The sequence below is a fragment of the Amblyomma mixtum genome, chromosome 1 (assembly GCF_055824585.1).
Source record: "Amblyomma mixtum isolate Tamu chromosome 1, ASM5582458v1, whole genome shotgun sequence".
In the NCBI taxonomy this organism is placed as follows: domain Eukaryota; kingdom Metazoa; phylum Arthropoda; class Arachnida; order Ixodida; family Ixodidae; genus Amblyomma; species Amblyomma mixtum.
This window is the reverse complement of record NC_143012.1, coordinates 24,967,872-24,981,124: the sequence shown is the minus strand read 5'-3', so window position 1 is coordinate 24,981,124 and position 13,253 is coordinate 24,967,872. Positions and strand designations below refer to the sequence as shown.

At 47.3% G+C, this 13,253-nt stretch overlaps 1 protein-coding gene across 2 annotated transcripts in view; it reads left to right on the top strand.

Annotated features, from left to right (window-relative positions):
* LOC149365773 (uncharacterized) overlaps window positions 1-13,253 on the top strand; it is a 60,762-nt gene that overhangs the window by 31,147 nt on the left and 16,362 nt on the right. For both annotated transcript variants that reach the window (XM_089545988.1, XM_089545980.1), the window contains exons 8-16: window positions 278-569; window positions 1,525-1,651; window positions 2,262-2,350; window positions 3,284-3,501; window positions 4,424-4,589; window positions 6,400-6,563; window positions 7,601-7,820; window positions 8,775-8,972; window positions 12,353-12,494. In XM_089545988.1, the coding sequence (XP_089402114.1) occupies window positions 278-569; window positions 1,525-1,651; window positions 2,262-2,350; window positions 3,284-3,501; window positions 4,424-4,589; window positions 6,400-6,563; window positions 7,601-7,820; window positions 8,775-8,972; window positions 12,353-12,494 (1,616 nt within the window). The remainder of the gene's footprint in view (window positions 1-277; window positions 570-1,524; window positions 1,652-2,261; window positions 2,351-3,283; window positions 3,502-4,423; window positions 4,590-6,399; window positions 6,564-7,600; window positions 7,821-8,774; window positions 8,973-12,352; window positions 12,495-13,253) is intronic.

The following is a 13,253-nucleotide window of genomic DNA, read 5'->3' as shown; positions in this document are numbered from 1 at the left end:
TATTCGGAAGTTTCCAAATATCGGGAAAATTTTGAATATTCATTTCTGAAATTGAATATGGACCGAACAGCTAACATATTTCATTCTTATTCAAATTTTCGAATAGTCACAAACCTCTTATCTCAAGTCACTGTTTATCATGCTCATGTTCTGAAACAAACAGCAAATGTCCAGTACAAAGCACAAGGGGCAGTAAACTTTAATTAAAATATTAATTCAGTAGCCTACATCCACTTTGCAATGATTAAGCCTTCCCTCTACTCTGATGACTACCCAGGCACAGTAGTCATGACCGGGGCTCCGGCCTGCCCCCTCCTCCAAACGTTGCGGCCCCAGAGCCCCCCGTCAACGGCGGCATCAATGTGCGGGAGCAGGTGAGCATCTTCAACGCGGCTGCCGTGTCACAGGGGTCTCCGCCGCCACCCTCGCATGGCCCCATGCTCCGTGGTGGACCACCTCCCCACGACAAGATAGAGGCGCACCATGTCCGTGGAGTCGCAAGTGGTTACGCGCGGGAGTCCAATGACGAGACCAGCTCGACAACAAGCGAGAAATACGAGCGCGATGTGGTGAGTGGCGTTTTTGTCTGCTCAACTAAGTGCTTGTGCACTTTGTGTCCTTAGTGGGAGCTGGCAGCATAGTGGTGAGGTGAGTGGGCAGCACTTGAGCACTCACATTGAAGGCTTCTTGCTCAAATAAGGAAAGAAATTTGCTTTACTGATTGATAGTTTATAGCAGACATGGACAAACTGCCCAGATATGTTGTTCAGCCTTGCAGAGCTGTCAGAGAAGGGAGACCAGGACTGTTTTTGTCAACTGTGTGGTGAAGCTCAAAGCGTGTCATGTGCAGAAATGCCTGAGGGTCTGTCGTCAGAAAATTTGCACCATGTTCCACAGCGCTGGTCTTGCGACAGTAATTTGAGCTCAGCTTTTGTTCCTGGTGAAGTTTCAGGGCATGCTTCACTGAGGGACACGTTACAATTGTGAAGCTCCTTCTGATGTTTTTGGGCACAGGAAGCTACGACCTAACCAGCTTCGCAACTGCAATGATTAAGGTACCTTCGAAAATCGAAGGGGAGGCAGCTGGCTGGTAGAGTATTGAGCATGTTGCCTTTTCTGCTCTTTCTTTCAAATTTTCTAATGTGATTATTGAATCAATTTTATTTTCTAGAATGCAAAAAAAAAACAATGACTTGTGGTGTTTGTATATGCCTACCTTGGTTTCAAAACTATTGGCTTCCTTCATATGCCGCTGTGGAGTTGTGCAAATATGGACCCCCTCATAACGGAGGTAAACGAGAAGCCAATTTTTTATTTTAGCCAAGTGACACCCAGTACAGTTTGCAGTGTCCACTACTGTTAAAGCTGATGTGCTTTGGTGTTTGTAATGTGCTCCCTTGTACTTTTGCTTACCACCTAAAGCCACCCAAAGGGAGTCCAAATTGTTAAAGTAGCCCATACTTCATGACATATGGTGCTAATGTGAGACCACTGTCTGACATTGGGTTGCGCTCCTGTTCTCAGGCCATCCTGAACCACTGTTTCGACGACATCGAACGATTCATCGCCCGGCTCCAGCATGCTGCCGCCGCGTACCGGGAGTTGGAGCGTCGCCGCAAATCGCGCAAGAACAAAAAGAAGGACCTCGGAGGCAAGTGCAGTGACACTACTAAGTGGACCGTGAATTGCTGCTGCAGTTTTGCTGCCTTGATCGACTGTGGGAACTCATTACTGAGCACCGGTAACGCTGGCTGAGCAGAGTGATAGCAGAGGATCAAGTTATATAGCTGGTTGTGGTCATTAATCAGGTGTTGTGGGCATACATGAAGGAACAGTTTGGAGACAGATTTGACCAGTTAGTTTTGCAATTTCATCCATGTGCTCTGCATCTGTGTTGCAGCGTTGAATTTTTAAACGGTCGCTCTTGCAATAATCAGGCCCTGAATTAGCATGACCCAATATAAACGCTTGTCTTTGTCAGGTCTCGTAATCCAGTGTGGGAATTTTGGAGGCTTTGTTGAAAACAGAGCTTTGAGGGCCCTACTTCTTTAAGTACCCTACCCGAAAATGTCCACAGACCTGCATTTTGGAACGTTTACGTCCTGTCAGTTCTAGATAAAATTCACTGTCTGAGGTGACTGTTAGGCTATGTACAAGTTTGATGAATCTCTCATGCTTTGCATTAGCTTAAAATTAATGCTGGAGGAAATTGGGATAGACGATTTACATGCACTTCTTTTGCTGCATCCTTGAAAACGCAGATGGGATGTTGAGCATGCGTGCCAAGCCACCACCAGAGCGGGAGTTTGTCGACATCCTGCAAAAGTTCAAGCTGTCCTTCAACCTTCTGGTGAGCTGGACTGTGCTTTCCCCGAGTTGTGTTGCATGGAAATACATGCAAAGGCTATTCCATGGTCTCACATGTAATTGCTTTAAAAAAAAAAAAAAAAGAAAAAGAAGAAAGGACATACCAGGTTAACAAGCAGCGTACATGTTAGTTTCTTCCTTTTTCACCATCTTTGTAGGTGTATATTTCCCCTGTGTTTGGTATCTCCTGGCAACATTGCTTTCCTCTGCAAATATGGCGCACTTAGAAACGTGCTAAAAAATACACGTAACAAATAGTGTTCTCTTTAAGCAGTCATACACTTTATGTAGAATTGGTGGTTTTCCACCTTGAGATGTCTGTCTTTCAGTTTGCCCTGTGAAACCAGTCTTGATTTTTATCAGTACCACTGGGTCAAGCCTGTGCATAGCCTTCGGTGTAGAGAGATACCTGTACTGAGATCTGTACAAAGTCGTTGGTTGCTCTTTCGAGACTGCTTAAATGATAAAACAGAATATTTGAGTAGGAAGAGTGGTGCTCATTCCTTGTAGATGCCTGGCTGCCTTCGAGGTGTTGGTTACAGTTTTTTGTAGCTGGTCATAATAATGTCCGTAGGGGTAACATAGGGATGCAGGCAGAGTGTATATACAAGTGGATGTCCGGGGGAGGTCATGAACTGGGGGCTGGACATACACTGAGGAGAACAGAGTGGACCCCCAAGGATAGGGAAATACAAGATTGTCGGAGAGGTGAGATTTGGAAATCGGCAGGTTCTAAGAACGTTTAATGGTTCACCCATGCATCCTCTTTGTGTGCTGATGGGCTTCATGACTGTCAACAGCGAAGGTTTGCGTACTGCTTGTTGTTTATGGTAGCTGTCTCCGTGACATGCTGGTACTAGTGGGATCCTGTGAGAAGCACAGTGTCTGCCAACCCCCCTTGTTTGTCGCAATGCAGGCCAAGTTGAAGAACCACATTCACGAGCCCAACTCTCCGGAGTTGGTGCACTTCCTGTTCACTCCGCTGGCGGTGATTGTGGATGCGGCACGGGACTGCGGCCGCCCCGGCACGGGTGCCAGCCTGGCGGCGCGTGTTGTCAGCCCCCTGCTCACACGCGATGCGCTTGAACTCCTCGCCAACTGCTGCACCTCCAAGGAGAGCGACCTCTGGCACAGGTCAGTTGGTCAACGGCTGGCCCATTTATCCGTTTAGATTTCTCTTGAACATTGTACAGGAGGCTTGTTTCAAGTTTGTATACTGTGACAGTTGATTGTTCGGTGTTTGTTTCCCACTATCGAAGGGGCATTTGTAGTGTTACCCAGGTTTTCACCGAATGAATTTTACTATCATGCGAATGGTTTTTTGGCAGTTTGCCCACAGGATTGTTAGCAAACTGCCCACTACGGCAGGTAGCAATTCAATAATGGTTGATCATAAAAGGTTGCTTGGGAAGAGCAACCTGGCTCCCACTAGCCTTATCAGTAGCAGCACCTTCCATTGCAGGGCAGTGGCGCATCACTGAACTGCTGTACCACTGCTCCATGAGTGGTATGAGGACCCCCAGAGATCTGTGAATGTAGCGAATGGCCAAGTCCACATATATTGGCATTAACTCATTATCGATATCTGAACAAATTCCATCCAATAACAACAGAACCGAAGTGAAAACCGAAGTGCTAGCTCACCTAATTCTCCTTTGGTGCAACTACGCAAATCTATTGTCATTTTTTTTTTTTCCCACTCCCTTGAAGTTTGAATTAACGAGGTTTTACAGGTAGGTAGTCCACAGCTATTTGTTCTAAACAATGTTTGTGCCATTCATTCATGTGGTTGCTTGTTTTGAGCAGGAGAACAAGCCGTGTGTTGGGTTGGAGTAACAGACAAGGTTCCAAGGGAAAGCAAATGCAGCAGGCTGTGGCAGAGACTCCTGTGGGCAAATGAGATCACAAAATTTGAGGGTATAGCATGTCTGCAGCTGGTGCAAGAGAGGGTTAGTTAGAAGCCACTGACTTGTTTGAGGCCGTGCGATCTCCTTTCTGGACCTAAGTTCTGCCCTTCACGTTGTTCCTCCCCACTGTGTGATCTCTACTTTTGCAGCCTGGGTGATGCCTGGGTAGTTCCACGAGACATGTGGAAGGGCTATGAGTCAGAGACCTACCAGCCTGTCTTCTCGGATGGCTGGGCCCCCGACTGCAGTGGCTCTGACGACCAGGCCCCGCCCCCTGCACAGCCACCGCGCATGCGACGGCGGTCACAGGAGGAGGTCAGTCAGCTCTTCTTGAAGGGGTGATATGCTGCGTTTTGTACATGCGATGCAACGGTGCCAAAGTTAGCGCACCTCTTCATGCTGTCTACAAAAAAGTTACGCGCTAAAAGTACAAGAAAACATTATTCACTGTGACAAAGCTTATATTCTGTGACTGGCAGCATCCTGCACTTCCTTTTACCTCTTTCTGCATTTTCGTCCTGCCCCTCACCGAGACATTGAAAAGTTGGGAAGACATGGGGCAGAGTGATACATAGGTGGCAGGCCTGGTCGCTCCTACTCCATCCACGCCCAGAAAGGTAGTTTGCCGTCACTGAAAGTTGCATGGTCAGAGGGTCCAGTAACGTAAAGCCCGACTGCCTTGTCCATGATTCACAATGCAAAGCATGTCGTTGCATACCATTGCATGCTTTCATGAAAACCCTCACCGGGCTACGAGGCTTACGAGTTATACATGGCGCAGGGATATGCTTTTGCAGGCTCACTGCTCCTGTAGCTTCTACAATGTTGGATGCTAAGTGTGAAAGAAAGTGCAGTCCACCAACAGAATGCACGTTGAGTCGCGTTGAGCAGTGCGAGTTAAAACATGGACAAGGGGAGGCACATATACAGCTAGGGAAGGCACTGTGTTGTCTTCATGTCTTCATTATGCAATATTATATGTATTATGCATGCTTCAGTAACATGGAGATAGAATGGCAGCTGTCATGAATTAGCCATGGTCAGTAATTTTCTGTTATGCCTTGGTAATATCGTAAGCCCTTGTCTACTAAATCATCAAATTCAAACCTAACTGCTTGCATTATTTTGGGGTGCTTAACAACAAATGTTTGCAGAAAAGAGGGGTGTCTCCCATGAATCAAGCTCAGTCATATGTATCGAAACGTGCAGCAATGTTCACGTCTGGCATCACAGGGATAACACTCTCAGGAGAGGCTAAGCGTGTTTGTAACTACAAGATGTGTTTTAGTGTCAGTCTGCTCACATAGCCATTCACAGTGTTGTTTTGCACTTCACCCGATTTCAGGCAACTGAAAGATGTGAGGCCTCCTGAAGAGTTCAGAAGAATGGAGTCCTAGCTGTGTTTGACATTATTAGTTTGTGACTCCTGAGGAGCCCACTGCTTGTCGTGTGCAGTTTGAGTGAGCAGTCATTCAAACACTGTAAAGTTGGATTTGCAGAATTCCCAGTCTGCACTGATCTTGGCACAGTTTGTTTCTGCTAATAGTGGTAATGCCAGTGTAAATGAATTGAGTGTTGAAAAATTGATAATTATGCTGAGCTGTATTGTAACCTCTCCATGCACCCATATTAGAGTTTAAATATAATCCTGCAGCACTGTGTACAATTGAGGCTCAGCCGTGTGACGTTTGTATGCAGGTGTGATCTTTTATCCTGTTAAGCTGAACAAACATGCTTTCGTTTTGCTGGTTCTATGCCTCGCTTGTTTTAGTCTGGACTCCACTGCCTTCTTCAGATGTCCAGTTTTGGCCCTGGTGGTATTAACGTAAAATCACTTGGCACAGGCTGATAACTAGCAAGATTGTGTTGAGGATTACATTTTTGTCATTCCCTGTGCAATGACTACGAAAGCCTCCAGGGCGAAGAATGAATCAGTGATTGGAGAAACAGAATAGAGGCTAGATTGCCACAGAATGTTGTATTATTGCTCTGATTCACACGTCCACTCTAATGTGCATTCAGTGCTAGACATGTGGAGAAGGGAGTCAGTGTGCTCAGTAAAGCTCCAGTCGTGAGCGACCTGACGCGCCTCTTTTAACTGCCCTTTACACGATGTTGCCCCCAGGTGGAATTGCGCGATGTTCCCGACTACCACGCCCACCGCGGAAACGTCGTGTCCTCGCAGCACGACGTGGACAGCCGCTACGGTGGCAGTGACTACCTGAACGAGCGTGTGGGCACGTCGCCCTACGACCGGGGCTTCTCACCGCGGGCAGATCACATGGAAAGGCGAGTCCTCCTTCTGCCTCAATCTGGAGGAATTATAGTAATGATTCTGTTGCAGCAAAAATGGAGATGCTAATCTATTTTTGCATGCAACATACTGGCTCTGCAATAAACACATGCAGAATGTTTAAACATTGAGCATGGGGTTAATGTACACTTAACATGGTGGGGTTTTCATGCAGGTAATGACATTTGGTCAACGGTGATGACATTTGGTCAGTTCAGTACAAACAATTTTTCTCGGCCAATAAATTTATAGGTGTACCTCGAGCATTGGAGAAAATAATGTATCCAATTTTCTCTTGTGAGTATAGTAGCAGCATTAGTTTTTCTTCACGTGTCTGTTCAGTCTGTTACAGTGTTTTAAGAAATTGATTTTTTTTTAGTGTTTTACACGCATTTTTCTTCTGTGGCTGTCTTCAACAGATTTATGTATTAATTTTTTTATTTTACATTCCTGCTGCGTCTGTAGGCAGTGTTGCAGGAGGGAATTAGAAAAGTATATTGCACGCTATTAAAGCCAAGAAAGAAAGGTAGCGTAAAACAGATTGCGTGGAAGGAAAATAATATAAACAGTTCGACATAATGTCACCATTCACAGCTTACTGCGCAAAGGAGGTTGCAGCTAGAAATGCCTCCATGGAGAGGACTAAACAACGTGCTATGCTGCATTCATGCTTTTCCTAGCAGAATTTTAGAGTTGCGCAAAACTTGGGTTTGGTTGCACACATTACACTGTTATAGTATAATAATGTGCACATAACACCTCCTTACTAGTTACATTACACAGCAGTTTGTGATTACAATACAGATTTCAAAGCAACCACTTCTTTTCTTGCTTTTACTGAGTGTTGTGTGAATTGGGAGACGCATTTATAACAAGTTCTACTGTGCACTTTAATTTAATATACCTTTAATATCCCCCGACATCATGCACTGTCGGAGGCATGAGTAGACAGACCACTTAATCCCATGGCTGGTGCTCTCTGGTCTTAGTTGCTGTTGTGCCAGAAAGATGGAATATCATATTTTTGTTGCAGGCCTGGCACTCAGACACCGTCGGAGTCGGACCTGCATGACCCACGGGACCAGCGCTCCGAGCTGAGCGTCGACTCGATGGAAGCCGGCGACCCACAGCGGCAGTGGCGCGCATGGGCCGACGCCCTCCGTGACCAGGGGGCCAAGATCGTGCAGGTTGTGTACCCGCGCACCGCCAACAATGACAAGGAGCTCACCGTCGTGCGTGGTGAATTCCTTGAGGTGAGCAGCCGGCTGTTCTGGCGCCTCATTTTGCTTTAAAGCGTACGAATTCCAGAAAGAGGGAGCTGTGTTTTTGTAACTGTGGCTGATATTCGCAGAAAATGTTTCTAACCTGTACTTACAAACACCATCGGCTAAAAATACTGGACATATGTGGCACTGGCATCTAGATTGAATTCACCATTGCTTACTGCACAAACTGCCTCCAGCAGCGGAGCTTTTCTTCAAATTGTTGTTGGGTAGCTTTGAGAAAAGGTTGGTTGGTTTATGAGGTTTAACGTCCCAAAGCGACTAAGACTATGAGAGACGCCGTAGTGGAGGGCTCCGGAAATTTCGACCATCTGGGGTTCTTTAATGTGCACTGACATCGCACAGTACACGGGCCTCTAGAATTTCTCCTCCAAAGAAAAGCCTGCCTTGTAAGAAACCTGTTGTTGTGTTGATTGTAGACTCCTTTAATATGAACTTGAAGGGGCCACTTTGATAGTTCGGTCCCATGTATTGGTTTTCCAAAATTTTACTACTCATGCAAACATGCTCTTCTGGAATGCAGAACTTTGAAGCCAGACCGTATCTGCCTTTACTGCTGCGTTGGTTCAGTGGTTACGGCGCTCAGCTGCTGTCCCGAAAGACGCTTGTTCGATCCTGGCTGCGGCGGCTGAATTTTGACGGAGCCGAAATTCTAGAGGCCCGTTTACTGTCCGATGTCAGTGCACGTTAAAGAACCCCAGGTGGTCGAAATTTCCGGAGCCCTTCACTAGGGCTTTCCTCATAGCCTGAGTCGCTTTGGTATGTTAAACTCCAATAAACAAATAAACCAAAGCAGTCATCATTGCATACACCATGGCTGGTTATGCCATGTGGTAATAAAGTCAAGTTATTATTAAACTTACTATCACTGAACTCCCGACCACCTGATGACTGCCTGACGGTGTTATTTCTTTTGCTCTGCAGATCCTGGACGATAGCCGCAAGTGGTGGAAGACGCGCAACATTCGTGGCCAGGTGGGCCATGTGCCACACACCATTGTGACCGCGTACCACCCCGACGACACCGGCAGCGTCGGCGGCTACGAGCGCTCTTCGAGCCGCGAGAACTACAACCGCTCTCCCTACCCGCCGGGTGGAGCGTTCGCAGACATGGGCTTGGAGGTGAGGGTCAAGTCAAGCTGTTATCTTCCAAGTGTCTTGTCACTGGGTTCAGCTGAACCCATGTAGTCATGCCTTAAAGGGGCTGCGAAACACCGCTTGGGGGATACCGGCTATACTTCTGGTGGGTTCTTTATTTCACACAGATGCTGACTCAAAAAGAATTACAGGAATCGATGCACAGGAACGGGAGTTAAATGAAGAAATTTCAAAATACAAGCAAACAAAACGCTGCCCTCAACTCGATTTTGGCGGGGCTTCCCACTCCTATTTCGCTCTCCCAATGACGGCACCTGCGCAACCAGTCAAAACAGCCTGCCAGAACACGTCGCGGAAGTTTACACTCCATGGTTGCCTGCTCTCTGTAACTCGTTCTTGCTGAGACTGGCAGCGTCGTTTCCATGCCAGAGCCCCTGGTGGTGTATTTTTATTTTACTTGCTTTGCAGGGCTTTTATCTAAGACGAACAAGTTGTTTTTGTTGATCTAATATAAAACACTGACAGGTGACAAAATGTGTCTCTATTTATTCACACAATTTGCAGTACCGTATTTACTCGCATAATAGGCACACTTTTTTTCCAGAAAACCCGGCTCAAAGTTCGGGGTGCGCCTATTACGCGGGGTAAAATTTCCGGAAATTTTTCGATGCGCAAAATTGAACATACCGCATAAACGCACTCGTGTACGGGCCGCACCCCGTTTTCCCGAAGAAAATATTTAAAAAAAAGATCCGTTTAAGGGCCGCACCGAAACTTTCCACAACCCACGCGGGAATCGCCTTCGAAATGCACGCGCCGAGGCCTCCGCGATCGGCGCCGGCTGCGCGCAATGGGCGCTTGATCGCAGAGGCCACACACGCGCACAGGAGCTTCCAGACGCCGCCCACGGAGGGCGCGCGAGGCCAAGGTCATCATCAACGTTTTCCTCCGCCGCGAGCTTTCGCAATCCATATCGCCATCAGCATCACCAGCTCCAGCTTTTTTTGTTGCTATCAAGTGCCGGGATCTGTGGTTGCGCGTTAGTTCGTGGTTTGTGGCTTTGCCGTTGCTGTTTTAGCTCGACGGGCAAGCACCTTAATAGCTACACGGCTGGGAGTTTGCTCTCGAATACGGCAAGCGAGCGGCAGGTTGGAAGTTCAACGTGGCCGAGAAGTGCGGCAGTTGCGACTGCGGCGTCCCTAAATTTTCGTACACGACTCCAAGCGCCGAGGTTTTCGCGGGTCTAAGTTGGGAACGTTTCCGGCTGGAGATGAAGCTTTCTGAACAGACGTTTAAAGTGAGCATCCCTGAAAACTGTGTGCGGCTGTTCTACGCGATGTCGTTGTATGTGCTGTGGGTCCGCAGCAGCTGCGACGGCAGCAGCGCTAGTGAGGACTAGTCAGTTCAGCAAAAACTGTTAAAATAAAGATTGGGGGGCGGGGGGCGGCGAGGCGGCGGCTTGAAATCGTGTAAATACAGTATTGATCACAGTGCAAAGTTCGGGGTGTGCCTATTATGCGCGGAAATAAAAAAATTGATTTTTCGCGACCAAACTAGGGGTGCGCCTATTATGCGAGTAAATACGGTATATTTACTGTTTGTCCGATCATCAGGCTTGCGCCAGGTGATGTCATATCCGCTGCTAAAACCCGCCACTGTGTGGGGACACCATCAGAGCTATGAATTTGTTTTTGGGACGACATTAAAATATTAAAAAACGGAATACACGTGGTATTATCGACGCTAATAGCACCATTGTAACTCACTGTATGCGATCAACAGGCAAAACAGCCAACTCAGATTGTGTTCCGGAGCCCCTTTAAGTCATGCCTTAAGATGCACGGGAAAGGTCTTGGCACCAGTGTTAGTCTCCTGTCTGCTTGCACAAATGCCAGTTAGGGCTTGGCCAACTGCCTTGGTGAAAGCAGGCATGGTACGTGCCGCTTTTTACATGCGGGTGCACTTGGCTGCTAAAGAGAGACCACATCCATAACGTATGAGCAACATGCTTCTAAGTGTAAATAATGAAGTACGCGCCCATCGATTTCTGTTTCTTCAGCAATTAGAAGACGGGTGCCACGAACAAGTCCACTTTCCCAAGGATCGCTAAGCTTGTGTACTATGCTGAATACCTTCAAAAAAGAAAACACAGCAAATACACTTTATTTTGCTAAGCTAAAAAAATCACTTTTCTGGCGACAATCATCTATGGCATGCATGCAAGCATTTCAGTGCAGTGAACAGCGCGCAGCAGACAACGTGGCTTGGGTATGCCCTTGTGACCTCAGCGACCAGAGGTTGCCAGATCAGCAGGCTGTTTGCAGAAGAAAAAAAAATTTGTTCTAAAAATATCTACTGCGCGGAATTGTCTGAAACTTTGGGGCATTGTAATCTGACTTGTTGGGAATTCAATGAACAGTGTCTGTACGATAATTGGCTGTCGTGCCACTTAAAATGGGTGGAGATATTAATTTTTTTTGTTTGTTCTCTCGGTCAAATGATTCCCAATGCATTAATAAACATGAATCACCATGTGGAGTTCACCTTTGCCCGGCAAAGGATTTATAATTGAACTTCATCTCAAGCGTAATTTTGATTTTGGTTTCAGCCATTGAACAGTAGCTATGACAGCTCAGGCGAGATTGAGATCCTTGAGGTTTACCAAAATGGGAATATAATTGTTTCGTCATTTAATTATGCCAACCTGTCTTAGGAGACGGGGTAAAAGCAAGTGAAGCAACTGCTGTTATATATCACAATTTCTAGCATGCCTTTTGTGGTGTCTTGGGGTCTATAAAGACTCCTTTTGGCTGCTGAAGCTAATGTTGAAACTACATTTGATAATAAGCTAGATTAAAAATTATTTGCCAGGAGCAGGTGATTTCCATGTGATATTAAAAACTATGTCTTATGCATTACGCGAAAGGCACAAAACTCGCAGGACAGTTAGCGCTGTGTAATGAAAAATTCGGTGACAGCTGTTCATAGGTTTCATGTAAAGTATAGTTCGTTCATTATTGCTGGTCTTTTCTCTAGTAGAATGCGTATGATGTCACCATTCTGTCACTCGTAACCTCACTGTGTTAGTACCGCTCAGTGTGCATGGTGTACCTGTTTCGCTATCCCTCTTCTTCCTTTTCCTCCTTCCTCTTCTTTGGGAGGTGAGGTGAAGGAACGTTATTACCGCCAGAAGAAGACCTGCGCCCCTCCGGGTCCGCTCTTCTTTGTGTTCAACACCACAGTACCAGGAAACTTGTCCTCAACATTTGTCGCTGTAAAGTACAACAAATAATTTGTACTCCTTTAGCAAAATGCAATGTGCATGTGTGCGTTGCCCATTGTGTCATGAGAGGCAAAGAGCTGATGATGTCTGAGCAACATTGGCCTCTCCGTTGGTCTCTCAGGGTGACTCCTCGCCACCTCACGAACTCGGAGGCGACTCGATGAGCTCCTCAGGGCTGGGCATGGGAAGTCCACGTGGAGGCGGACCCCGCCAGCCTCCGGCTCCGGCCGACTGGGTCCGCCGCGAGCGGCAGGGGAAGAAAGGTGAATTCCGCTACTTTTAAGAGGCGCGTCCCACCCGCTGTGTGTGTGTGTGTGTCACCCTGCTTCCGCTGTTGCCGCCACCTTCGTCCCGCACGCGGCGGCGACGACGACGGTGAATTGGACGAGAGGACTCCGTGCACACCTCTCTCGCTTGCTGCCTACCCTGAGGAAAACTGAGCGAGCACCCCCGCTGAGTTTCTTGCTTGTTTGTACCCTCGCTGGTGCCCCACTTCTGCCCAGCGTGAAAGTCGGCTTTGATCGTCCTCCTTCGTGCGTGTTGTGTCGTCTGCTTGACGTCACCCTGCTTCTGCTGTCATGTCCCCCCACCAGATGGCAGCAGCGACGGTCTACTTCCGCTGCCTCCCAACTGCTTTGTAAAGAAGGCGGTCGACACTGAGTAGCGGTTGTTTCTTCAACAGTCTTGGTGTGAAATTTGATTGTGGCCACCTTTGATTTCCACCTGCTTTGCGGCAGTGTGGTCCTTCGCTGACAGCTAGATGCAGAGCACCTTTGGAGAACTGCTTGAGGCGACACAAGTGGTCATTCCTGTAAGCTTTGCTCTCCTGCTTGTTTTGAGCCAAAATGCAGTGCCAGCTACTGCTACAGCATTCTTTCACATGCTGCCTCGGCATTCTCACGCACGTTTGTGAGCAGACAGCACTTTTTCCTCTTGGGGCAGTTCATGCACCTCTGTTCTGACCAAACTTGTCGTCTTACTCTTGTAAGAAAAAGTTAATTCACCTCTTTGATCACACTGTC